Source organism: Oxyura jamaicensis, chromosome 12 (genome assembly GCF_011077185.1).
Source record: "Oxyura jamaicensis isolate SHBP4307 breed ruddy duck chromosome 12, BPBGC_Ojam_1.0, whole genome shotgun sequence".
Taxonomy (NCBI): Eukaryota; Metazoa; Chordata; class Aves; order Anseriformes; family Anatidae; genus Oxyura; species Oxyura jamaicensis.
Window position 1 is genome coordinate 5,913,618 of NC_048904.1, and position 24,602 is coordinate 5,938,219.

General features: G+C 37.0%; 2 protein-coding genes across 6 annotated transcripts in view; one reads left to right on the forward strand and one right to left on the reverse strand.

The window, feature by feature from the left end:
• Positions 1-24,602, forward strand: part of CENPP (centromere protein P) — a 142,331-nt gene that overhangs the window by 30,989 nt on the left and 86,740 nt on the right. The window lies entirely within an intron of this gene.
• On the reverse strand, positions 7,026-15,756 carry OMD (osteomodulin). 2 transcript variants are annotated; one of them, XM_035337389.1, is made up of 3 exons: positions 15,486-15,756; positions 10,819-11,774; positions 7,026-9,951 (listed from the first exon to the last, which is right to left on the reverse strand). In XM_035337389.1, exons 2-3 carry the CDS (start codon positions 11,750-11,752, stop codon positions 9,632-9,634), a joined length of 1,254 nt encoding a protein of 417 aa, XP_035193280.1. In that variant the 5' UTR covers positions 11,753-11,774; positions 15,486-15,756; the 3' UTR covers positions 7,026-9,631. The 2 variants fall into 2 exon arrangements, with proteins under 2 accessions (XP_035193280.1, XP_035193278.1); XM_035337387.1 differs by having other exon boundaries at positions 15,499-15,755.

Consider the following 24,602-nt stretch of genomic DNA (forward strand, 5'->3'; position numbering starts at 1 on the left):
AAGGGAACAATGTCAGCAATAATGGAAATTGGACTCTGAATCATTCTGATTGCTGTTCAGGTGGAACAATAAGAAAACTAAAAGTTCTGAAGTTTTGTGGCAAGGATAATAATGTGTTTTCCACTTCATTATGTAGGAACTTAGAGTTTAAAGGACTGCTACCTACCAGAAAAAGGTGGATTTGCTGGGGAAAAGGCAGAAAAGTTGCAGCATATCATCAGTTCCACCTTACCATCTCCCATGGTCTCATGCATGTTTCAGGAGTAATAATAGCACCCCTTCTTTGCAGCTGATCTCTTTCCAACCAGCTGTATCCCCTCCCCACCCCACTGAGTATCCAGCATCTGGCTCTGGAAAATCCTTTTTGTTAGTGCTTGAATGTAATCAAAGGATAAATATTCTAAGGTGAACATACTGATTATTGAAACTGACAGCATGACATTACATTGGAAGTGTATTTGTTTTATAAGTACTGAAGTCCTGTGAAGTTTTCATAGCTATGTATATGGAATAGCCTATTTTTTCCCCATATGCTATTAAAAATAAGGGATGCTTACTAGATAACCAAAGCATTGAAAATGTGTTAATGCAAGAAAGCTCTAACTTGCTTTGATCTACAAGAGAATAGGGTGTATGATGTTTGGTGACCTTTGTAATAGCTTCTGCAGAAGACATTTTCAAAAGTCTGTTAATCACTATCACAAGATTTCACAGGTACACTTACCACAAAAAGTTGTGTAGTGTGCATACTCACTGTCGTATGTCAGATAATTAGTTCATCGTGATGTCATCAAGGCTTACCTTAGGGTAGATGTTACTATCACTTTAAACTGGTAGTGGCAAATAAAGTAGTCGTTCTGTTCCGTAATTCATCTGCTTGTCATCCAATGTGCCGGGAAAAATAAGGTATCAACAACTAATTTTGGATAAAACCAAGCTGTTTTTTTGCTGCTGTTATCTGAATTTACGTAAAAAAAATGCTCAGTATAAGAAAGTGGATGGCACAGGTCGCTGTTAATAAGGAAGGATGGTAGTGCTGCTTTTCAGCATCAGTGCTACTTTGATTTTGCTCAAAATGACTTGAAATGCTCCTAGAACTCAATCTGAAATGAAAAATGTGGTCTGTGCATTAGCAATAGGGAAGCTACCAGGAAGTACTCACCTTGGCAAGCAGAGAATGCTTTTTAGACGTTTTTAGCACTTAGAAGTTTTACGTACAGGTATCTATTTGGATCCTAGTTATAAGGATCCATACACTTAGAAGGTAATTTCTTTTCTGAAAAGCTAAACAAGCTCTGTTACCGAATTGAGCTCCGGTTTTCTAAGATGGCCTTGAGAGATTATTTAAGGTATTGTTTCTAGTTAGTCAGGTGTGCCTTATTTACTTTTTTAACCTGTTATCTCATTTTCACAAACTGATTTACCCACAAAATACCTTCACCTGAAATGTTATGCACATAAGATGACTGTTTTTCTAATTGTAAAATGGAAACCTGGATGAAATTCCAATGGTGAAAATGTCCCTACAGTTTTGTAAGGACATGAAATGTAGCTGGAAGTGTAAATGAAATATCACACTCTTATTTACAGTGAAGGAGCTACAAGTCAGTCTAACACGGAACACTCAATCTCTGGATTCTGCTTTTAGAAAAACTTAACTTTCTGGGAGAAGGGTTGCATACAGAGTAAGTGTAAAGTTTGTTCCCTGGTGTTGCCCTGTATCAAAGAGAGAATGAAGATTAAAAGGCTTTTAGGACAGAAAAAGAGAGAAGTTGGATAAGTATGGATGGCAGGAGGAAAAGCAAGCAGAAAGTTAAGGTACAGGTTTAGTTAAGGTTAAGTTTCCAAACTGTGAGAGACGTTGCTGATTGCATCTTCTCTGGCATCTTGGAAGGAATCTAGTATTTAGGAGTGTTTAATCTCAAAAGAAGGTAAAGTTTAAAAAAAAAAAAAAAAAGCTGAAAATATCCCAGAGGAACAGAAGAAAGATTTTTGTTTTGCAGGCAGACAAGAGCAGGTTTTGCGTGTCATTTGAACTGGCTGATTTTCAGTTCAGTCTATTTATCTTGTACTTGGAGTGGCCTCATATCTTATGACCTGCTCAGAGCTTCAGGCTGACTACTTCTTCTGTTCTTGCTTTTCCCCAAGGCAGATCAAAAAAGAAACCAAAGTTTCCTTTAAAAGCTAATCATTCAAGGGCGTATGGTTAAAGCTGTCATGAACAGTTCTTACCCAGTGTATGTTGCCAGAGAATATGACACCAAAGGGAGGGCAGTTCATTTTCTTCATTTTCGGTGGCTTTCAGCAAAACCCAGTTCTCATACATGCCAGCATGTTAAGTACCTTATTTTGCCATGATAGTGTTTAGTAATTCTTTAATCCTCACTAGTTCAGTACAAAAATGTTGGATGTCCTTCTTCCTGCTTAAAATGGAACGGAGGGCTGGTTGCTGCTAATTCTCTGAGAGACACTTGTCTTGCTCCTGGTAAACCAACGCAAGGCACTGGAGAACTGACCGAGCTGAAGAGCTGCATTCCAGAGGGGGAAGTCGCTGCCTTCCGTATGGCTGCTGGTTGAAAATGGCTTCAGCGGGGTGCCTGCAGCAGGGACCAGAACTGTCTGTGTAATGACTGGACTGTGTGATAGGAGGCAGAATACCAGGAAGAAGGAAAAATTAAAATGGAAACCAAAAAAAATGGCCTTATTGCTGAGGTACATGGCTTAATAGAGAGGGCTATGAGGCAGCAGTAGGGAGAGTGCCATTGGGTTGCTGTCAAGATACTCCTTATGAAATAAACCAAAGCTGAATTTACTTTTAAACGCTCAGGTTTGTTCTATATTTAGGCAAAGAAGATGTATTTTTACAGCTGCTTAAAGACCTTGGCTTTCATCATCTCCCATAGTCTCTAAAGGACAATATTGGGCAAGTTCTATAGTTTCCCATTTTTTATTGTTTTTAAGTGTTCTTGGAAGAACAAATTATGGATTATTGCTTAGATTCCTCATGACTAATGAACACTAGAAATCACATTGCTTAAAAAAAAAAAGAAAAATCTGTGTCTTCTCTTGGATAGAAAGACACGGGAACAACCTAAGAAAGCTTCTAAAGACATGTCAGGGTTTATAGACCTAGATGCAATGCTACATTTTCTTCTGTAAGTGATTTTTGTTAACTTCCCACATGGAGCAAAAGCACTGATATTTCTTTGTATGTCTTTTGTATGAAATGTGATAAGCCATATGCTCTGGGTTGGAATCATTATAAGAGTCTCCAACAGAACAAGTGTGCTTTGACTGCTGTGCGTATGTGTGCTATGGAACTGCCCTGTGACTCCTGTGCCCCTCTCTGCTCTTTGTTGAGGTCCTGATACACGAGTGTAAAATTAGTTGTAAAGCAGTTTGTGCTCATGCTGGGGCTGCATTCATTCCGGGAACAAAGTACTGGAGTATCCAACGGAAGAAGCAGCTTCCTGGCTTCTTCTCAAGAAATGCATGGAAATTGGATTGAAGGTGTTACTATAGAAGAGGTACGGAGTAATATTTAGTAAGTATATTCCACTTCAGCATCCGGGGGGAATGGGGGAGGTTTTTGAGATGGTATTAAATCTGCAATAAATGGCTATCATCTCTTAAAAAGAGAACTTGGAGTACTCTTAGAGATTCAGAATGACCAAAGAAGTATCAGAGATAAGAATTTATGCATAAACACATCCAGTGCTTTTATGAAAAGTTACAACGGTTTCCAAGGCTCAGTGAATTGGATTAGGTTAAGGTCACTGTCAGAGCAACCAGCTGCAACAGAGACAGCTGAAAAATGACCTAGTGATTGTACGAGCATCCTTCCATATGTTTCTTATTTATAATCAGAATTTTTTAAAGCTGAAGACACTACCTTTATTCCTTGCATTTCCATTTTTGGAAGAGAAATAGACTCCTTGTATCAGTTACTATGTCTTACATAAATAAAGCACATCTTAGAAATCATGCACGAAAGTAATCAGAAATCAAACTATTGTTAACAAATACAAATGATAACTAGAGTAACAGTCCTGTCTGCTATTCACCCAGACCCGTGGGTGAATATAGTGAAGTTATAATCTCTTGAACTGTGCCTGTTTATCATCAGTTACATCCTGAATGAAAACCAATCTGCTTCAATTATTGAAATTGCTTAGAATTCCTTCCAGAATTGCTGTGGCTTACTTTTAACAGTATCATTCGGTTAGAGCCATTGCTACATCTACAGGGACACTAGAGATGAGGCTCCAAGACTCACTGCCCGACACCTCTTTTTAGTTTTATGTTCCTGTCATGTGTTCCTTACCTTATTCATAGTACCTACTCTCTTTGTATTTGTGGTTAGTCTTCATATTTATCTACTTTTGCTTTCTTGTGTGCGTTATAATAGGAATTGGTTAGTTAATTTATTTTTTCTTTGTGGATGCTGAATTTATACAAAGACTTGAGATAGCATTGGAAAATTATTGAAATCCTTAAATTCTCTTTTGGTGAATTATTTTTAAATTTAAAAAATGTATATTTGCCTTTTTTTTTCAAATAGGAAATTCCTATGTTTATTGCTTGCAATGATCAAGTTCAGAAACTAAGAAGGAAATTGATTCATATTGAAAGAGTGGAATGTGAATATGTTCAAAGAAGTCAGAAAGCTTGAAATGTAAACCATCTGTTGGCTATAAAGGAGTTTTTGTCCTAATCCATGTAATTTATCAGAATACTGAAGTAAATATCTGAAAAATTAAGGTTTACGAGCATGAAAAAGCAACAGTCAGAAAAATATAAAATAAGTTCCTATTATTTTGAGACCAAAGGAAGAAATATAAATGGTTGGGTTAAACTACTGTTTCTTTATTTTGATTTTTCCATAATAACTACATCTTGTGGTGTATAGATGTAGTGAAGAAGTCTGTCAGTTATGTTGTAGTTTTGAGAACTTTAATTATGTGAACTAAAGCTTAGTCATAACTGTTTTCCAGAAACCCAGGAGTTTTTCCCTGTAGGGTTGTGTAGGTATCAAAACGTTCTGCAAGGCTCTACTACTGCCTTATTCTTATGCGCTCTAGATACTGCTGGTAATACTTAGCTTAAATTTCAAGAAGGTTCCATCTTTGTTTGCACAGATATGACTTGGAAGACAGTTCTGAACAGTTTGTCCATGTTTATCAGTTATTGCTTTTCTGGCTATATTTCTGCTGTTATTTTAATTAGGATCAGGAGTGCATTTTTTGAAGTGAATCTTCTGATAAGCCCTACTTGCTGTAGGCTTGCTGTCATATCCCGGAGGACTTTGAATTATGTGAATTTGATTCTTTCTGGATGAAACAAACCAGAACATGTATATGCTCAGGGATGCACCTGATGTGCTGCAGCTTTTAATGAATTTTAATCAGTGGCTAATCTGAAGTAAGCGTCCTCTACCTCAAAAAAAAAAAAAAAAAAAGGTTGGGTTTCAGGGTTTCATCGCAAGTACTGTGCTGTATGGTTCCATTCCTTAGTTGCTAATGCAGAGACAGTGCTGTAAGCCAGCTCAGGCTTTGTTTCTGTATTTACTGACTCTGCTGTAAATAAGCTAATCAGACTGTTTGATGCTTGTTAGATTCAACCGTCACTGATAAAATAAGTAACATTTTAATGCATGTTTAGTTCTTAGTTTAAGGATTTATTCCCTACTGAAAAAAGACCATATAATATTCTGAAAATAAACACCGGAGCAAGCACCAAGCAAATACATTTTGACACCAAAATTTGTATGGTTCTCTAGTGGTATAATTTGGCTTATGCAGAGCTCCACATTCCTGTGGCTAGGCTGCTTTGTGCACCTGAATCAGGATGGGTGACTGCTACAGAGCACTGCAACATGCAGCATTGCAGACGTGCTGTTCCCAAATTTAATGAACTTGTGTGTGCCTTGGTATATAAACATAGTGCTTAAAGTGAATTAAAATTCCAATATATTAAAGCAGTAAGCGTATAGCAGGAGTGAGGAGCAATGGAAGCATGCTAACCACAGTCAAAGGCAGTGAGAATTGGATCTGGAGTTCCAAACAAGTTAGCGTACAGTGTACTGTCTCCAAAAATAGCTGGAAGCAGGTGCCTTGGGAAGACTGAGAATAGGACAAGCGTATATCATTCTTCTCTCCTCCCATCTACAAATATTCTTTCGTTCACCAACTATTTTCAGCTCACCACTTCTGCACCTACTGTGCTTTCTGCCCAACAACCTGCAGTGAATCTCTTCCAAGAAATACAGTTACTTATCCAGTCTTCCCTTAAAACCACATGTGAAATGGCTGCTGTGTTCATTGTGTTCTTAGGCACGCAGTTTAACGAGCTGACTACACATTGCCTGCAAATTTCTTTTTCTCTGCTTGGCTTATACCTACCCATGCCAGCTTTCTTTTATATCTCCTTGCTCCTGCACTGGAGCAGTTGATCCCTGGACTCATGGTGTCTGTGCAACTCATAATCTTGTAAACATCTTTTATCTCCCCTTAGCCATCTCTTTTCTTAGCTGGTGAGTCCCAGCCAACTTAATATTGTTTATATAGAAACCATTCCTTACCTTTGGTGCCCTTATAACCTCTCTCTAATCCCCTCTGCTGATTATGCCATATGTAGAGATTACGGGTAGCTCAAGGGGTCAGAAATCTGTAGCATGTTAAATGTCTGGGTCAGTGGCATGTTAAATATCTGGTGCTACAGCCAATGCTTTTGTGGTATCATCTATTGTTACTTCCAAGTTTTGCTCCCGAGTGACGGTACTCAAGTCATGATTTGTTACCTTTTAGGTGAAGCTAATATTATCTCTTCACTTTTCACAGAACTATTACTTTACATTTAATTATGCTGAATTTCATTTGCTATTTTAGCATCCTGGTAGCGGGTCATTCTTCATTGTCTCTTAGCAATCTTTGTTGTCATCTCTCAGATCACCCCAATTTGCTGGGCACCAGCCCTTTGCAAAAATCCTGCAAGTGGACTTCCTCCACAACAAGAACTGACTGTTGAACTGTAATGCTTTTAATCTTTCTGATATTTTATTTGGTTTTGTCTGTGCTGTCACCTCTCATTCTGTGGCACCTTGATTTCCTCAAAAACTCTTCAGAAATCGATGGTAGGCAATTTGAACCAGGATCACTCTTGTACACACCCTTCATGTACACATGTACACATGAACTCCAAGAGATTTGCAAGGTAGAACATCCTTTTACAGATGCCATGTCCACTCGTACCAATGTCAACTGTTTTTATCTAGCTATCAATTCTGAACTTCGTGATAACTTGTCTCTCTAATATAGACATAGGGGTAGCAAGTCTTTAGTTCCCTGACCATCCTGAAATCTTTTCTAAAAAATAGCACTGTATTTACCACACAGGATATAATTATAATAGATTGAAATATGAATTATGATGGTTCTGCTTGTAATACAATTTTCATGTTCTATATGAATGAATTTAATGTAATAATTACTGAAAACTTTAGAGCTATATTATCAGTTTGATTTATGTTTAAACTTCAAGAAACATGTAACTAGTTACTAAAAGTCTGTCTTTAAAGCTACTTTAAAAATAAAGCTAAGCAGAAAGTTTGTGATAAAAGATTTATAATGCTATTATATTTGAATAGTGTTTTTTAAGGTTGAGCAAGACTTTCAAAAAATCTGTTTAGATTTGCATTTTGTGTGCTATTCATTTACACTTACAATCTGAAAGAGATGAAAAGTTATAACAATACCCTAAGGATAATATACTATAAGTTTATATTAATAAAACCATACATACATATATTTAAATTTGTATATATAATGTACATACATTTTTGAAAGCACTTAAATACTATAATGAATACATTTATATATCCTTCCTTAAGGAAGCCAGAGGTTCTTGAAGCTGATAAATGTTAATCTTTTTTTTTTTTTTTTAATAAAGGAAGATAAATTCTGCAGAGTTCTAATTACACCTTTACAAATATGTGTAGCTACCATAAAAATACTTTGCCATGAATATATCTGTTTGTAAAATGCAAGAGAAAAAGGGATAGAGGAGAGAGAAGATTTCTTAAGTGAGATAACATAAGACTCCGAGTCGATAATGATATAATAAATTCTGTATGCATAAATCTTTATAAGCAGTTGTTCTTAAACACTGGGGTATATTCATGGGCTTATGAGGAATTTCTCTCCTTTTAAAGATATAGATGCATGACTGATTTTTTTCATTTGTTAGTATATTAATTGCGGTATCAGAATCCAAAATATACCAAGAAGGGCTTCAAAACACAACTGATCTTATAAGAAAGAAAACTGACTAACTTCTTAGAAATTCTAATACAAATTTGCTTATAATTTTATGTGGCATTTTTAGTTTCCCTAAGCTTAAAGTATAATATAACATTGAGAATATGATATATAGTTTATTGCACTTACTAGTTTTTCTTATGAAAATGGTGATTCTTCCTCACTGCTAACAAAGATTTATCAGGAGTTGAAATGCTGAATAAAAAAAATAAGGGGGTAGGGGGATGGGATAATTAATACTAATACTACTAATAAAAAAAGGCTAAAGTGCCCTGTAATAGTATCCTATACTGTAGTGACTTGCAACTCTTTCTAGGCATGTAACGTAACAAAAAAACGTTCATAGCTCAAACAGTATATATCACTTTTCTGTGGGTTACTTTAAGCAATTTTTTTCTACTTTGAAGCAGAATATATCTTACTGGTATTATCTATGCAGAGGGATGGTCTTAATAAAGCCTGGAGTGCCACTACTTGTGCCTGTTCTAGTTGATGAGCAATTCTAATTAAAAAGTGTTACATTTGCAATGCCTTCTTAAGTATAGGTAAAACTTATATACTGATGGTTGAGAGTTACATTAATGCACATCCTAAGATCACTGAAGAGAGGTTGTTCATTGTCTATATTATTAAACAACTAAAATCCCCTCCTCTTTGAAAGACTTGTTACAGTCAAGGTACAAGCTGAGGAATAAGTATTATAATATATCTTGGCAAAACACTGGAAACAAATATTAAGAAGATGTGAAACTCCAAGTTTGGGAGTTTCCTGTCCATCTAGATATTGAAAGAAGCAACATCTGGGTTTCTGGAAGATGTGCAGGAACCTCCTGAAAGTGTTTTTGTAACATATGTAACATATGTTTTTCCCTAATATGTCTGTTTTCTAGTGCTGTCAGAATAGTAGAATAATAGTCAAATGTCTAGCTGGACGGATTTTTGTCATTATCCACATGTTCCTGTTGAGTATGATGTTGATCTGGTGTAATCATTTTGCAAGCTGAATCACATTAGAACATACAAAATTTTTTCGGGTCACTTTTCTTCTGCTTAGACTGCCATCCCGCAGATGAGTTTATCATTAACTCAGGTTATATATCAGACGGCTACTTAATGCTGACATGAGTGTACTTTGCTACCAGTATTATGGTTTTTACTACACCAGTAATGGCATCTTTATGTACACTGAAATCATATATCTCCACTTTATATAAATGTATCTTAAATACCCCAAACTATCCAGCTGTTCTGAAATGGACACAAGTACCCCGCAAGTAAGCAAAAGTTTCCATATATACTCATTAACAGTGATGTTTTCACTGAAAGTAAGGATAAAAGTAGTTGTTTTCTTCTTCACGATCTTCTTCAGTTTCTTGATCGTGTGTTTCATGATCATCTTCTGTTTCATCATATTCTTCCGGTGTTAATAATCGGCGAAACACTGGTGTTCTTAGCTGAGTTGACTTGTTGACGTTACTGTTTTGTTCACCATAATAAATGGTTCTAATGTGAGGGAAGCAGAAGAAGGCATACGTGCTCATTGGAGTTGTTAGCTTATTTTGGTCCACCCGTATATACGTTAATTGTTTGGTGTTCATTGGATCAATAGATGGACACATCAAAGTAACATTTATCACTGTAAGAGAGAAAAATGTTCATTAAAATACAGAAAATAGTTAACAATTACAAAATTGAAATTTTTGAGTTTAAAATGGAAACTATTCTTTGTTTTGCATATTATCAAAGCTGTCCTTTATTTTTAATCAGTTTTTTAAATTACAGTCATAACACTTTTGGAATTTGCAAAATATAAGGCTGTGGGGTAAAAAAATATATGTATATATATGTATATCATCTGTAGTTACTAGTTTATATTAATGGAATCTTTTTGTGGTTCCTTTTCCCTGTATGTGATTTTTATTAAGTCTTATCAGAACCAAGTTTCAAAGTTATCTTAAATAATTATATGAAAAAAAAAAAACAAAAACATAATATTTACAAAATATCTGCATTGAAACTATAGGAAAGATGGAAAAATGAAATCCCCTCTAGTTTATCCTTGGTAGGTCCCAGCTAACCAAGGATGTGTTTACACTCCAGCTTGAAGATGATGGGTTGATATTCTTTCTACACTAGGCTAAAACTGCATAGAACCACTTGCTCCTGAGAGGTACGTTGTATATGAACTTTAGGTCAAGGCCATGTGAACACATTAGTTCAGAACACTAATGGCTCAAGCTCATCTGTCTGCTAAGAGGAGTATCACAGTACCTCTTGAAAAACATGTAAATTTAGCCGACTTCTGGATTCTGTGCTTGGTTTATAAGTGACCTGAGAGCTGTAAAGTGGCAGGTCCTCAAAACCAAGGAAACAACAAAAGAAGTGCGTTTGATCTAGGTTAAAAGTGCTCAGTTCTGGATGATTAAGTATGCCGATCCCACTGTTCACAACCAACCCTAAAATCCACTCCATTTTTTCCTTTTTAAGAATTACATCAACATACTTTCAATGTCATTGTCTTCAATATACAAATGCTGCAGACTTCTTGGAATGTAGAATAATTGTTTCAATTTGTTATGCCCAAGATTAAGTTCTAAAAGGTTAGGTAGATTAAAGGTGTTGTATGGAATGCTCTGCAGGTTGTTGTGGGACATTCTTAGAGCAATGATTTTTGGAAGTCTGCTGAAATAGTTTTCTGGAATATAAGAAATCGAGTTATTTTCAAGGGAGAGATACATAAGTGATGATGGTAGATCAGGAGGCATAGTCTCTAATTTGTTGTTGCATAAGTTGATTTGCATTAAATTTTTCATGACTGAAAAGGGTTTTCCTTTGAGTACGGAGTCATCAAGAAAGTTATTGCAAAGGTCAAGCATGGTTATGTTTGGTAATCCTTCCAATGCAGTTCCGGATAACTGAGAAATCTTATTGAAACCAAGGAGGAGTCGCTCCAGAGAGCTTGGGAGTGGGAATGGAAATTCTTCCAATTCATTATGCTGTAAATGAAGCTGCACTAAATTTGACAGTTTGGCAAAAACGCCATGGTCAATCATATGAAATTTAATTTTGTTGTGGCTGAGATTAATCTCTCTTAAAATGGTAACATTAGTGAACGGTCCTGCAGGTACAGCTTCAATATAATTGTTTTGCAAATAGAGTTGTTGGACGTGAGCAGGGATATTTGGTATCATCTTAAGTTTACGGTGATCACAGTACATTGATAGTGGAAAAGCTGGTGGACAAAAGCATTCTCTGGCACACTGGACTGGAATAGGAAGGCGGGGAACTTCAGCTTGTGGGCTTGGATTAAAATAATAGGAATGCTGATGATCTGGCTCCTCGTCATATTCATCCCCAAAATCATAGTCTTCATATTGACAAAAGACCATAGCAGCCCAGAGGAGGTAAATGATCGATAGCTGGCTCAGAATCCCCATATTTAAAATTGTATGTTGTACTCTGTTGATGAGAAGGAAAAAATAAGTTTACCAGATAGTCGTAAGCTAAATCACATACAAGCTTATCAGTTTTAAGAAGCAGCGGTATTAAACTAATGTAAATAAGCAGAATAACGTATTTTCATGGGAGCACTGTCAGTGGCACTAGTAGCTGTACTGGGTCTGGCTGGGATGGAGTTGCCTCTCCCTGAGAGCCCATGCGGTGCTGTGTTCTGCGCCCGCAGCTAGAACAGCCCTGGTATCACCCTGGTATCACCCCCGTGTTTGGTCTCCCAGGGGGCAGTGCTGACACAGCAGCAAGACCCTCTCCAACCCCCCAAAGCCAGTAGGCCAGGGGTGGGCAGCTGACCTAAACCCACCAAGGGGATATGCCATATCATACGAGGTCACACTCAGCAATGAAAGGTGGGAAAGGGGAAGAAGTGGGGGGAGGTCTCTCCTTATGAAGACATCCATCTTCCCAAACAACCACTACATGGATTGAGGCCCTGCTTCCTGGGATGTGGCCAAACATCACTTGTTGATGGGTAGTAGAAAATAACATTTCTCTTTTTGCTTCTGCACAGCCTTTGCTTGCTTTTTTCTCTTTTCTGTTTTCCTTTAATTAAATTGTCCTTATCGCAACCTGTGAGCTTTTTTTTTTTTTCTTTTTCCTTTCCAGCATACTTTCTTCTCCCCCTCTTCTTCAGAGGAGGGGGAGTGAGAGTGGTTGTGGTGGAGTTCAGCTGCCCAGCAGGGTAAAACCACCACAGCAGCAAAAGCAATTTTTAATTCAGGTCTTCCAAGAAACTGCCATAAACAAATATACTGGCCTTGAAGTGAACTTTTGTTTACTTTACTTGAAGTAAAGTTTTCTTTGAAAACTTTCTCCTCATGCTGTGTCTTTTACTGAGAGGTATCATAACATCTGTGAGAAGCAGTAGGAAAAATGATCCCAGTATTCAGTCTTCTCTGTCATACATCAAAATGAGATAAGTTGCAAAAGAAATACATGTGAAATGGTACAGACCGGTGTTTGCATTAGACATCTTAGATGCTGCATTCCCCAGTTTAATGGGTTAAACACCAGCCTTACAAATCAGCTTGAAATAGGTGCAGAGGAAATTCCCATGGAATATTTATTTCTCAGACCTTTGAAAACACCTGTGTAACCTTATTAAACTATTTGAAGATGAAAACAACTGATATTTAAAATGTTAGTTCTCTCACTAGGAACTTGCACAGCACAAAGGTTGTGTGGCCAGTGTCAGAGAGATGTTGTTTGGAAGGGACGTTTGGAGATAGCGTAGTCCAGCCTGCTGCTCAAAGTGTGTCCATCTCCAACAGTGGATTACATCAGCCTAGATGTTAGGTGAGCCTTGAAAAACTTGGCGTGGAATTCCAACATCTCTGTAAATAACCCACGTTAGTGCTATACTGCCCTCCCTGTGAGGACGTTTGCTAGTCTGATGGAACCTCCAAGCCATGCTTGCTTCTGTTTCTCTTGCTATGAGCAGACAGCTATTGCTGTTAAATAAAACATACGTTCTCACCTAGGGTGAAGTAACTGCTGAAAAAAAGTGTAGCATTGTTTCTATAAATAAATATATCAATAAAATATATTTTGCCATGTTTTATTTTCTGTTCCAAAAAAAAAGATGAAAATTAGTATGGTATTGGTGGTTGTATGTTCTGTGGCATTTTGTTGTTTTTCTACTTTCTGCAAAGCATGGGTGGTTTAGTAAAAATGCATTAATACTAATTTATTTTTCCTGTTCCCATCATTGTATTTGACTTCAATGATTGTGTCATGTCATGTAAAATCTTCATTGATAAGCTGTTTTCTTTGTAGAATTCCTGTGCTTCTGTAATTGTATGTTCTTTATATGCATAAACTACCTTTGTAATACCGTTTGGAGGTGAAGTACTGATATTGTGAAACACAATTATTGGCAAATAATTTTGCATGTCAAATTTGAGATGCTCAAAGCCAGAGTAACATTCTAGAGCACTTTACACAGTCAGAAGAATGCTATTATTTGGTCAAATTGGAGTTGTGAATCAGGTCAAGCTGTACACTTTAGACAGTGGGTGAGTCAGAATGTAACATTGCTGGTAGGAGAACACAAATCATTGGAAAGACATCACTCAGTATAGCGTGGGAACCCTAAGACAGAGAAAAGCAAATAATCTCTGTTCTCTTATAATGACATTCATATTTCCTAATCATGAGACTCTTTTTTGTTAATATTCCTAGTATTTATTTATTTTACCAAGCACAGTCAAACAGTAACAAAAGAGACAAGATTCACAAATGCTCATTTTCTGTTTCATACTGCTGACTGATTCCCAAAGCATGATGTATTCAGAGAATGGAAGGAGAGAGGGAGTCTTAAGAAAAGTTGTAACAAAACTCTGAAGTTGCATACTTTCTCCTGCTCCTCCTGTGTTGCATACAAGACAGTGTGCAACGATGGGTTGTTGTTATCAATTGCGGTATTAACTTAAATTTCTGACTTTGCATCAGTTGTATTGTAATGCTCCTTTAGTGTAGTATCAATAACTCATTAAATTTACAAACAGGGTTGGGTGGAGTCAGTTGTTGAGAACCACACTGTATGTAGGTCCTTGGCAAAGCCAGGGTCTCCATATCCCCATAGCATTGTCAGGCACATCTGGGCTAATAAAAGTAGCAGGAATGTCTACGTGAGACCCAGCCCACCCCTACATGCACAATATAAATGCACAGTGCTCACAAACCGTGCAGACACCTGCTGGGTCAGGGTAGCAATACTGTGCTTCAGGAGGAATTAATAGCTTTTGAGATTTAAGACAGTATATATTGGAAGAACACCTTTGGAAGAACACCTTTATGCCATATTTCTAACTCCCAGTCAGAGCTGCTGGTGTCTACCTATATAAATTCTGTCAGTATTGTGACTCGACTTTTTCTTGAATGAATGCAATCTGTTCCTCTGGCCCGTTTCATGTTCTTGGTTGTGTTGTGGTTCCTATTTCTCCCCCGCTCCTGGTTTTCCTGTCCAGAAACTTAGCTTTATCTTCTGGTTCTAGCCACCCAGCACTTCTGCTTGGTGTCACAAAGTTTGTGATTATTGTGGTCCCAAGAATAGAAGTTATCAGCCCTTAGAAACCAGGAGGAATAACTGTACAAAGTCTTGCACTGTTTGAAGAAAAAGCTTACTTAGGCATTCACACGATTCACTTGTCAGGTGGATAAGGCAAAGGGAAGAACTGTAATCACCACATGTCCAATGAGAAGTAATAGGTATCAAAGTCTCTTGCAGGTGTTAGAGGGAGAGGAGCTTGTATTTTGTGGGGTTTTTATACATTTGCTGTGGCTGAGTGCATATTTGGTAAATGTTAATCCCCTTACAAGGTTGCACTTCACGTCTCGTAGCATTGAGATACTAACTCTCCTTCATGACTTATTTCTAAGAACTCACTATCTTGAAAACAAAGAATTATGTCAGCTGAGACTTGGTAATGGGGAAAGCAAGTCAGATGCACACAACATGACAACCTGCATACTTACAAAGCTGAAAGAAAATAGAAAATCATACAAGCATGATTGTCTGCTATCTGTAAAAAAAAATCAAAGCTTAGTAACTGTATTTACAAGCAGTTTACTAGCTGAAATCTAAAACTTACATAACATGCATGACTCACTCCTAACTGCAAAAATAACACAATTGCTTCTTTTGTTCCTGCTTACCAAGAAAACTTACTCTTTGGAAGTCTGGGAAGCTCAAGTTGTAGAGGGGAGCAACTTAGTGTGCTGATGAAATCATCTGAGCAATAACCCAGCACAGCTGGAGGAACAAAAGATGTCTCTAAGCCATATTTTGTGGTGAGGAGCCTTGTGGGAAGGCAAAGCAAAATAATAGCCTTAGCCCCTCTTCTGATTTGCCAGTAAAAAAAAAAGTTGTGCCACATCATCAGCTATTGTTGATGCTGTGTCACAAGTCTGGGAAGAGATTTATCCTTTTGTTAGAATCCCTTCAAAAGTATTTACCATACTGTTTCAGTGTTATCAGTTCACTTGGAAAAAAAAAAAAAAGAGTAAGACTTCAAAAATATTTCAGAGGTTGTTAGTTCATTTTGTGGTTTCAGCTATGCTCATTCAGTTATCCAAAGGATTTGTCCTCTGGAGGAAAAAGTTGAGAAACAGTAAAAAAAAAAAAAAAAAAAAAAAAAGTAACCTGATTAAAACTAAGGGAAAGTATGTGCTCTAGAGAAGGTCCTGATAAGTATCTTCAATTCCACACTTTTTGTTTCCTCCATAATCTCTTTGCTGTTTGCTTCCTGCAAAATACGCATGCTACACAGTGGCTTTAACATGCAGTGTTTTAAAATTAGTTAATGATTCACAGGAAGTTTCCAGCATGTTTTTGGTGAACAGAGAGTATAAATTTTTGTATGAAACAGGTAAGTATTACATGAGATATAAGCTGTTGTTACTGAACGGATGACTATTTCTCATAGCTTTTAAAGTGGATTAAAAAAAAAGGTATTGTTATCTACTTTTGCTGCTATATGGTACTTGGAAAACAACTGTGATATATGCAAAAAAATAGAAGGTGCAAGTTTTTTGTTGTCAAAGTTGAGGTGCTGTTCTGGATTAATTGAATGATTTATCAGAAAACTCTAAGGAAGCATTTAATTATGCTTTTGCATTGGTAAAACAATTACGTTGTTTCTAAATCTATTCACAAAGAAATATCTGGTTCCTAAAAAAGCCTTAGTGCCTTGGAAGTATTATATTCAAGAAAATATTGCAACAGTATATTTTATTTCTTTTCTAGCTTGGAGCTTCCCAAAGCCAATGATCTTTTTGACTTTTTCAAGTGTTTCTCGGTAGCATTGTGGACTAGAACATAGTTAAAGAAGAAAGTCATGCATGATTTTAACGTTTGGAATATAAAGAATAGCACCAGAAGTCATGAGCAAAATAATGTTGTGGGAGTTGGCAGCACTGGAACTAAAATGAAAACTGTGTACTTATATAGAGAATATAGAACTGCAAAGGAGGGGTTGAAAGAATAGAATAAAAATTACATGGTCCTCTATGTACTTTACAGTAAATAATGAAATACCTACATAGTACCATTAAACCTAAGTAATACTAAACAACAAAAGTAATGGATTTGTTCAATCATTGCAATATTCGTAATGATGAATCAGAAAATACATCGAGTTTTAATGCCAGCTAGTTAAGTGTTATTTGCTGGTACAAAGTTTGTTGTTGTTCTTTGTTGTTGTTTTGAAATGCAAGACAAAGGATGTAGTGCAGTTTTGGAAGCTCTGTTTTATTAACAGTTCTAAATAAAGCACATGCAAAAATTAAACTATTTTCTCTAAAGTTAAAAATTGGGTTAAATTATAATTTTAATTTCATACCTGATGTTTTTCTATAGTTTTCAACTACTGATTGGGTCCCAAATCCTCTTAAGCTATCAGAAGACTTAAAATCTTGTTAGGCATTTAAAAATCCATGGTGGCAAAGGAAAAGAGTCTGTCATTTTTAAAACTGTAGCAAAACTCTTGCTTTAAAGCATATGTAGTTGGAGTGGATGAGGTCTAGCCATGGGATATATAAAGACTCAGTTACTTTTTTGTTGCATGAGCTGTCTTGGTTGTAAACAAGACTCTGCTTTGTGATCTTGGTCAAATCTGTGTGGTTTGGTCATCTCTTAGTTTTTGGTTTAAATTGTGGTAGGAATTTCCTAACAGGGAGGATAATGAGAGGATTCAATTTAACATCCTACACGTAAGACTTCTTGCTTCAAAGGCTGCGACAAATCTTTAAAGTAACTTTGCTGGGATGGATCGTTTTTTAAAAATTAAAATGTTTGAAGTTACCATTTTCATTAATTGCATTCAGTTAATGAGAACAGTGAGCATTTTCAACTTTGGTTCTGAACTGAAGACTTAAGAAAGAAGACTGTTCTAATAGGCAGTAGTTTTAGGTTTGCTTGACTAATTGTATAAATGTGAATTTAAAAACTGATTATTTTAAATTTCAAAATTCTAGGCAAAACGTTTCCAGAATAAGTAGAGAAGATAATGACTGTCACTGAGGTGGCATAATTCACAAATGGGATTAGCCCTGACATAAGATGGGAAAAAATATATTGTATAGCTTTTTCCCTATCAACAGTTTGCTTTAGAAGACTTTGGGGGTTGGGGGGGGCTTTTTTTCCCTCTCCTCCAAAAAGTGTGATTCTCCATATGGAGTATAGAAAAAGTAAAAAATAATCTGCATGTTGTTCATCGAGGCTCAAAGGAAGTCAAATGACACTAAGCTGTGTAAAATAGTGCTACTGAGAACTCTTTGGAAGCTAGAGCTAGAATAACTAGCTAGAACTAGAAAGGTCTTCAGCCAAGGGCTGGCCCTGGCATCAGACTTCTGTGGAAAAGCCTCATGCTCAAAATTCTAAAATCTTCACTTGGCAATTTGAAAGAAATCTATGTTTTAGGTAAGAATTGGTAATGGTTTGTTATTCTAGATGTTTGCACAGTAGAAAACGCACGATCAAATATAATGAGGAACTTTGAATGCTGTAATTTGCTTCTCTATAAAGCCTGTGGGTATTTGAAGAAAGAAGCAACCTCAGGCATGTATCATCTACGCTGGGCTGTACTTCAGAGTCAGATGGTAGGCACAGAAAGAAAATACAGATATAAAACTCTGCATCCTAATTTCTAGTTCTTCACTGGCAACGCACAGATGCTGTCAGCAGACCACTAGCAGCCTGTAAGACTCTCATATGTGATCTGCAAAGGCACTTCTTACTTGTTTTTGCCGTCAGTAGTGGTAACCAACTGTCATGATGGCAATGGCTGAAGAGTTTATTTATCCTGTGCCATGGTGAGTCAGGTACTGAAGCGCAGAGCTCTCAGCAAACCAAGATGCTGCACTGCTTGTTCTGGCAAGGCCTTCAGCACAGCCTGAGCCTAGAGCACCAGGTAACAACAGCTCTTACGGAACGGACTTCGTGCTCTTTGCTGGAAAGTCATTCTAGGAGCATGTCCTTATGCAAATACACATTTTTAAAGGTGGTGGAAAAGTGGGCGTTGAATCATATAAACAGTCCTGCAGGGCTGGGATGTGACCTCCACCTCCAAAACACAAAAAAGCTGAAGGAGGACAGAGCTGTACCATGCGTGGGGCCCTACGGTCGCCTCTGACCTGAGCCTTGCTGTGTGGTCTCAACTTATTTCCCATTTCGTAGGTGGTATTACGTGATCAAAACTCTGGCAGCCCTTGTCTTACACGTCTGTTTTACACGTGTTGGTTTGTTTACTAGCAGCTACTATGAAGAGCATGTTGAGCAACTGAGAACAGTTGAGTTTTTTTTTTTTTAAAAAAAAAAAGCTATAACAGAAGTAACTCCTAAGATTTACTAGACTGTAGGTTTTGCATATATTGACTCTTCCGGTCTGTCAGGGGAGGAGAGGTTATTTTTCTTTGATAGATGGATTTTGTTTTCTGTAGCAGGGTCATTTAAATTTCTGCTACAATAACAAGTAATCAAACAATCAATGCTGACAAATTATTAAAAATAGTTTTAAAACAATAATCGCTGTAAATAAACTGAAGGAACATTCAGTGTTTTGTAATAGGGGAAAGTGAGGCACTTGGTACATAGGTGAATGAAACATGCAGAGATCCATGTGCGGCATCAATCCCATTTGGTAAGTCCAGAGTGGTACCCTTTGTACGTGTCCTTATTGCTTCTGGAAGAGTTTATTCAATAGTAGTTATCTGAGATAGCACAGTATACCTCTTCTTCTGTAATACTATTAACTATATATATATTAGTATATCTTTCAGATATTTAACAGCTTAGGCACAACCTTCATGTCTTTAAATAAAACACCAGCAAAGTCTGCAAACTATCATCCTAAAGTGTGAAGTTGACTACAGACTTGCAGCTCGCTGGGAGAGCGTTCTTGGTGGCCGCTTTAACCAGCTAACGTTGTTCCTTGAGTCTATTCCAAAGCAGGTATTTCTACTCTTTTTTTTTTTTTTTCAAACAGGACTGCTAACTTTGATGTCCTAAGCTGATGGATACCTAAAAGAGACAATGCAGCTTCTACCCTATCTTAATAATTTATATTATTTTTTTCATTAGCTTATTTTGTTCATTCATAGCTATAAGTTTAGTGCATTTTTGTAATGTACTTGAAATGTACCTGCAACTTGAGATTGTTCATATGGTTGTATTCGGTCTGCAAATCATGTTTATAGCCCCCCCGTTATTAGCTTCTTTCTTCAGGCACTTTCTGGCAAGGATAAGAAGTAGTTTTCAAAGTTACTTGCCAAAGAATTCCTGAATGATCATGCATAAAATCCATTTTGCATTAACAGAAATTTCCCACTTTTATATGATAGAAAGTGCTTCCCATTTACTCCGTTATTTTGAGTTTGTACAAGAATGAAGGTCCTTATTTGTTTTTACAATAGCTGTTGAATGTGTTTGTTTTCATCATACATGGATTTGTTCAAACATTTCCAGAGCTGCCTGTCCTGCCCTTTGGGGCAGAGGATTTTGCCAGGCAGCCTTTTAGCTCTCTACAGTAGTCTGGAAACTGGAGACCATCCTTAAACTAGATCCTAACTTTTATTATCCCTCTTCTTTCTAAAGAATAAATTCTCTTGTTTAGCACAAGGCCTTGTAATGAGACTATATGAGTATGCCATCGCAGAACAGAATCCCGCACCAGCTAATACTAAAGATGCACCTAGTCCTGCATCCAGTTTTTAATAGCAGCTGATAACAGAGCTGCAGGAAAGATTATAAGAACATGACAAGGGAAGAGTTATATTTCTGCAGTACATTTTCTCTGCAGCCAGAGTCTGTGACTTGGAAACTTCCATAGAAACACTGAGAATTACAACATGTCATTCATCTGTACGTGTCCCTGGCATCATCCTATAAGGAAAAATATGCTCTCTGTGCTCTTCCCTTCATCCAGTTACCCTCCATTTCTCTCTCTCTCTTTTTTTTTTTTCTTTTTGTGGATTTTCTTTAAGTAATATTAACTCTTTTTTAGGAAAGATACTTTTCCATACACCTATATTCCGGCAGACGTACCAAATAAAATTGTCCTTTGATCTATGGCAAGTAATCAAATTAAGTATTTCTTACTGTCTGTATGAATAATTTGTGAATCATAGCTGCTTCTTGGCAGAGCTGAGACAGTGCCTCACAGTTATTTTATCCAATCACTCTGTGGTAGGAAGTCTTCTGTTGCTTCTATCATTAGCCATTTTGAGATTCTTGGAAGGGCTTATGGCTGCTTCTGGTGAGGACTTGAACGTGGTTCACACATTTTTAGGGTTGGCCATTTGAGAAGAAACTTGTTTCTTTGTCTGTCCTAAACCAACAGTCGTGGTAGCAAGCATTTCAGGTGCTTTAGGCATTAGTTACAGGTCTCCCATGGTCGTCAAGCAAGTGTCCTTGTTACTGAGTGTTATACTGACTGTTGCCTTGCTCTATTAATTCTCAAGAGTGAAGGCAATACATGTGTGTATTTATAGCCCAAACATAAACATTCACAATGCTTTCTGTCTTTAAAAAAGAAATATACATACATATATCGCTGAGTTTTAGTCTGGGTATGTCATGAAGTCAGTGCTTTGAGGGACTGAGTGAATAGACTGAAATTCATCAGAACTGAGCCTATACCAGTAGCAGTCTTAAATAATATTAATATTCTATATGACCGCAAGACAGCCGTCCAAATTCCCTTCACATCTTTGCCAAGCACTGGACTTACTGCTGAAACTTACTCCTAAGTCTGGACATTATGACAGCAGCCACAGAGACGTGGCTGTCTAATTGTTTAGAACTGCCAGTGGGTGAACTAGATACAGGATTTACCCACAATGGAATGTGTAAGTGGAAAGGTACTCTTTGGAAAGACAGAAGAGTTGCTTTCTGAAGCAATTGCACTTCTAACAGATGTGTTTTCCATACTCACATATTCTCCTCTTCTCAGGTTCCTATGCACTCTGCCTTTGGGAGGGAACAGTTTAAGTGGGAAACATGCGTTACCCTGGCTGTTCTCAGCGCAAAGCACAAGAAGCAGCAGTACACATCTGTAAAATGCAGGTACAGCTAAGGCAAAACATTCCTCATACCAGGAGTAATGAAATATTGCTTTACATATGTATGCTCCGGTGGAACGTGCACATGGAAAACATCTCAAAGATTTTTAGTTAGTATGGTAAGAACCCTTTTTTTTTGTAACATGCAGTGTTTTAATTGCTTTATCATAAATAATGATATAAGGTTTTAATAAAGAACAACTATTTTTTTCTTCCATCTTTTAGATGGAAGCGGCAAGAAGAATGCTAAAGATTGTTTTTAGATCAGACTTAGTTTCTATCTTTCTGAAATGTTGTGGTTTGGACTTTCAGAAATTCATTCTGAACACACTTGATTTAGCTTTGAACAGCTATATTGATTGTTCCAGGAAGACCGTATCATCTATATATATATATATATTTAAGTAGAACCAAAATACACAGGATTTATAGTACCAAGGCATTCTTTCATACAGATTTCACCTTGACAGTGGTTTCAAGGAGAAGAGACAGTGGCCTATTAACCACCTACTAGCTTTATCTGTTTTGTATTCTGAAAAGTTTATTGCTCTAAAGTATACATAAATGCTAGTTGTTAACCCTGATGGTTACAGGACAAATAAGGAATCTCTTGCCATGTTGCTTAAGAAAGTACTTTATGGGCTCTGGCTATAGCAGTGGTTGATAGAGATTTGAAGCTTGTTTTTTTTTTCTGCATAGCATCACAACAGACTTTATCTTCATTGCAAAGAATGTGCTAATCTTACAGGCCCTTGTATAGAAGCAGAGTTTGTCCGCTGGACCATAAAGCCATTAGCTCTACCATGCAATTTAGGTAGATGTCTGCATGGAACATAGCTTCTATAAGTGTTCTCATTCTTTCATCCCAAAATTTATGCTCTTATGAGAAGATTCTGTTGGTTGTTCTTCTAGGAGAGTATTATGCATTTAGTGAATATGGGGGCAAAGTTTTACACTGCCACACTGGCATTTACTTAATACTTCTGTATTTCTGCAAGTTATTTAACTTTCTTTTTCTGCATTAGTCATGTTATAAATGGAAACAAGTTCTTTGCCAAATTAAATTCAGTATTTGAGGTAATAGAAAGTATTAGCATAATTTACGGGAGTGTAACATCTAAATGGCAATTTTATGCATCAATTTAAAATATCAATGAACACAGGTACTTGGAAAAGCAAAGCAAGCTTTTGTGAAATTACTGATTTCTGGCTATGAAACTAGCTTTTTCTTGAGCAAGAATGCTGCCTCACAGTATTGCTGCTGGACAAATGAGTAGACAATTGCATATATTATTCTTGCAGAATAGTTGATTTCCTTCTTGAATCTGAGCATCTATTGTTCAGATTAATATAATAAGTGATTTCTTCCCTTTCTTCGTGCCCCATGACTCATCCTGCCTGTTCCTTGTTTAATCTTGTAGAATAGAAAGAAGATAGGGCTTGAAAGAAAAATGCTAGTATGATTTCTGGATGTTCTTGTTGGCCCTAAGCAGGATATAAATTGAGGTAAAATATTGTCTTTTAGAATGGTAGGCCACGTTTCTTTTCCACAAGGAAGAAAGAAAGGAGTTAAGGTATTCTGTGAAGAGTGTTTCTGGAAGGAAAAATGTTGTCATTCGTCTTTATATCGAAAAAGCACTTGGAACTTGGAAATAACACAGGCTGAGCAGTTAAGAGGCAAGTGCATGCTAGTGCTGATGACTTGCTCCCTCTCTGTCTCTCAGGAAATTTTATATCCTTTGGCAACTAGTCGACTCGACATTTTTTCCGTGCTTCACTGTCTTCTGTAAATAAGGAGAGAAAGTAACTATTTAACAGTTACTCCAGACGGATTGTGAAGAGAGCATATTAATTTCAGCATAGCTCCAATTGATTCTGATAGAGAACTTTGTACAGGTGGTGATGGGTAGTACATGCACAATGAATCTGGCATGAGAGACACACTGCACAAGGTCTGCATATATGCAGTTAGCCTCATGCATCCAGGCTTTTTAGATTTACTGCTCATGCACAGGGACTTTGTAGCAAGACTTTGCTGCGTGAAAATGTGTGGGATTCTCATCAAAACTGCATCCATAGTGCAGCTGTTCCAAAAATCTCATAGTCTTCAGTTTTTTCCTGGACATGAATTTGAGACAGAAAAAGGGTGTATGGATAGGAAAACCTGGCTGTATGGTTTTCCCACCTCAGTCATAGAAGCAGAATGGTTAAATCCAGAACTGCATTGTTGAGTAGAACTCAACTTCATATTTTATGTGAAAAACTGCAAGGAGCCTGTCTGCTGGCAGCCTATTCTGTTGAGCTAGTTTTCTATTGGCTAACACAAGCTTTGAGAAACATCCGAACTTCTGCTTTCAAAATATTGATTACTTTTGGAAATCTCTTAAATAGCCAAGAAGACTTTCTGTTTATTTTGTGCTTCACACTGTCTTTCATCTCAGGTGGTTCACTGAGTATGCACGGTAAATCTTTTGTGTATCTCAGCAGATAAATTCAGACACTGGTATGTGATACGTGGCATTTGGAGTTCGAGTCAGATTTTCATTTACTCTAGGGCTTTTCCGTATGTTTCCAATTAGAAGCTTTGTTCTCAAACCTCTAGTCTCCCCAGAAGGGAGGGAAAAAAACAAGAAACAATCTTCAATTCTCAGCATAGAAAATGAGAAAAAAAATAGAGGCTTCAGATCATTATTTCATTACTTTGACTTTATCATT

Excerpts from the sequence above, each read along its gene's own strand:
- OMD (XM_035337389.1), bottom strand. The coding sequence starts at position 11,752 with ATGGGGATTCTGAGCCAGCTATCGATCATTTACCTCCTCTGGGCTGCT. Across the intron at positions 9,952-10,818 it reads TGAAGACAATGACATTGAAA|TGATAAATGTTACTTTGATG; the intron begins GTATGTTGATGT and ends TCTCTCTTACAG.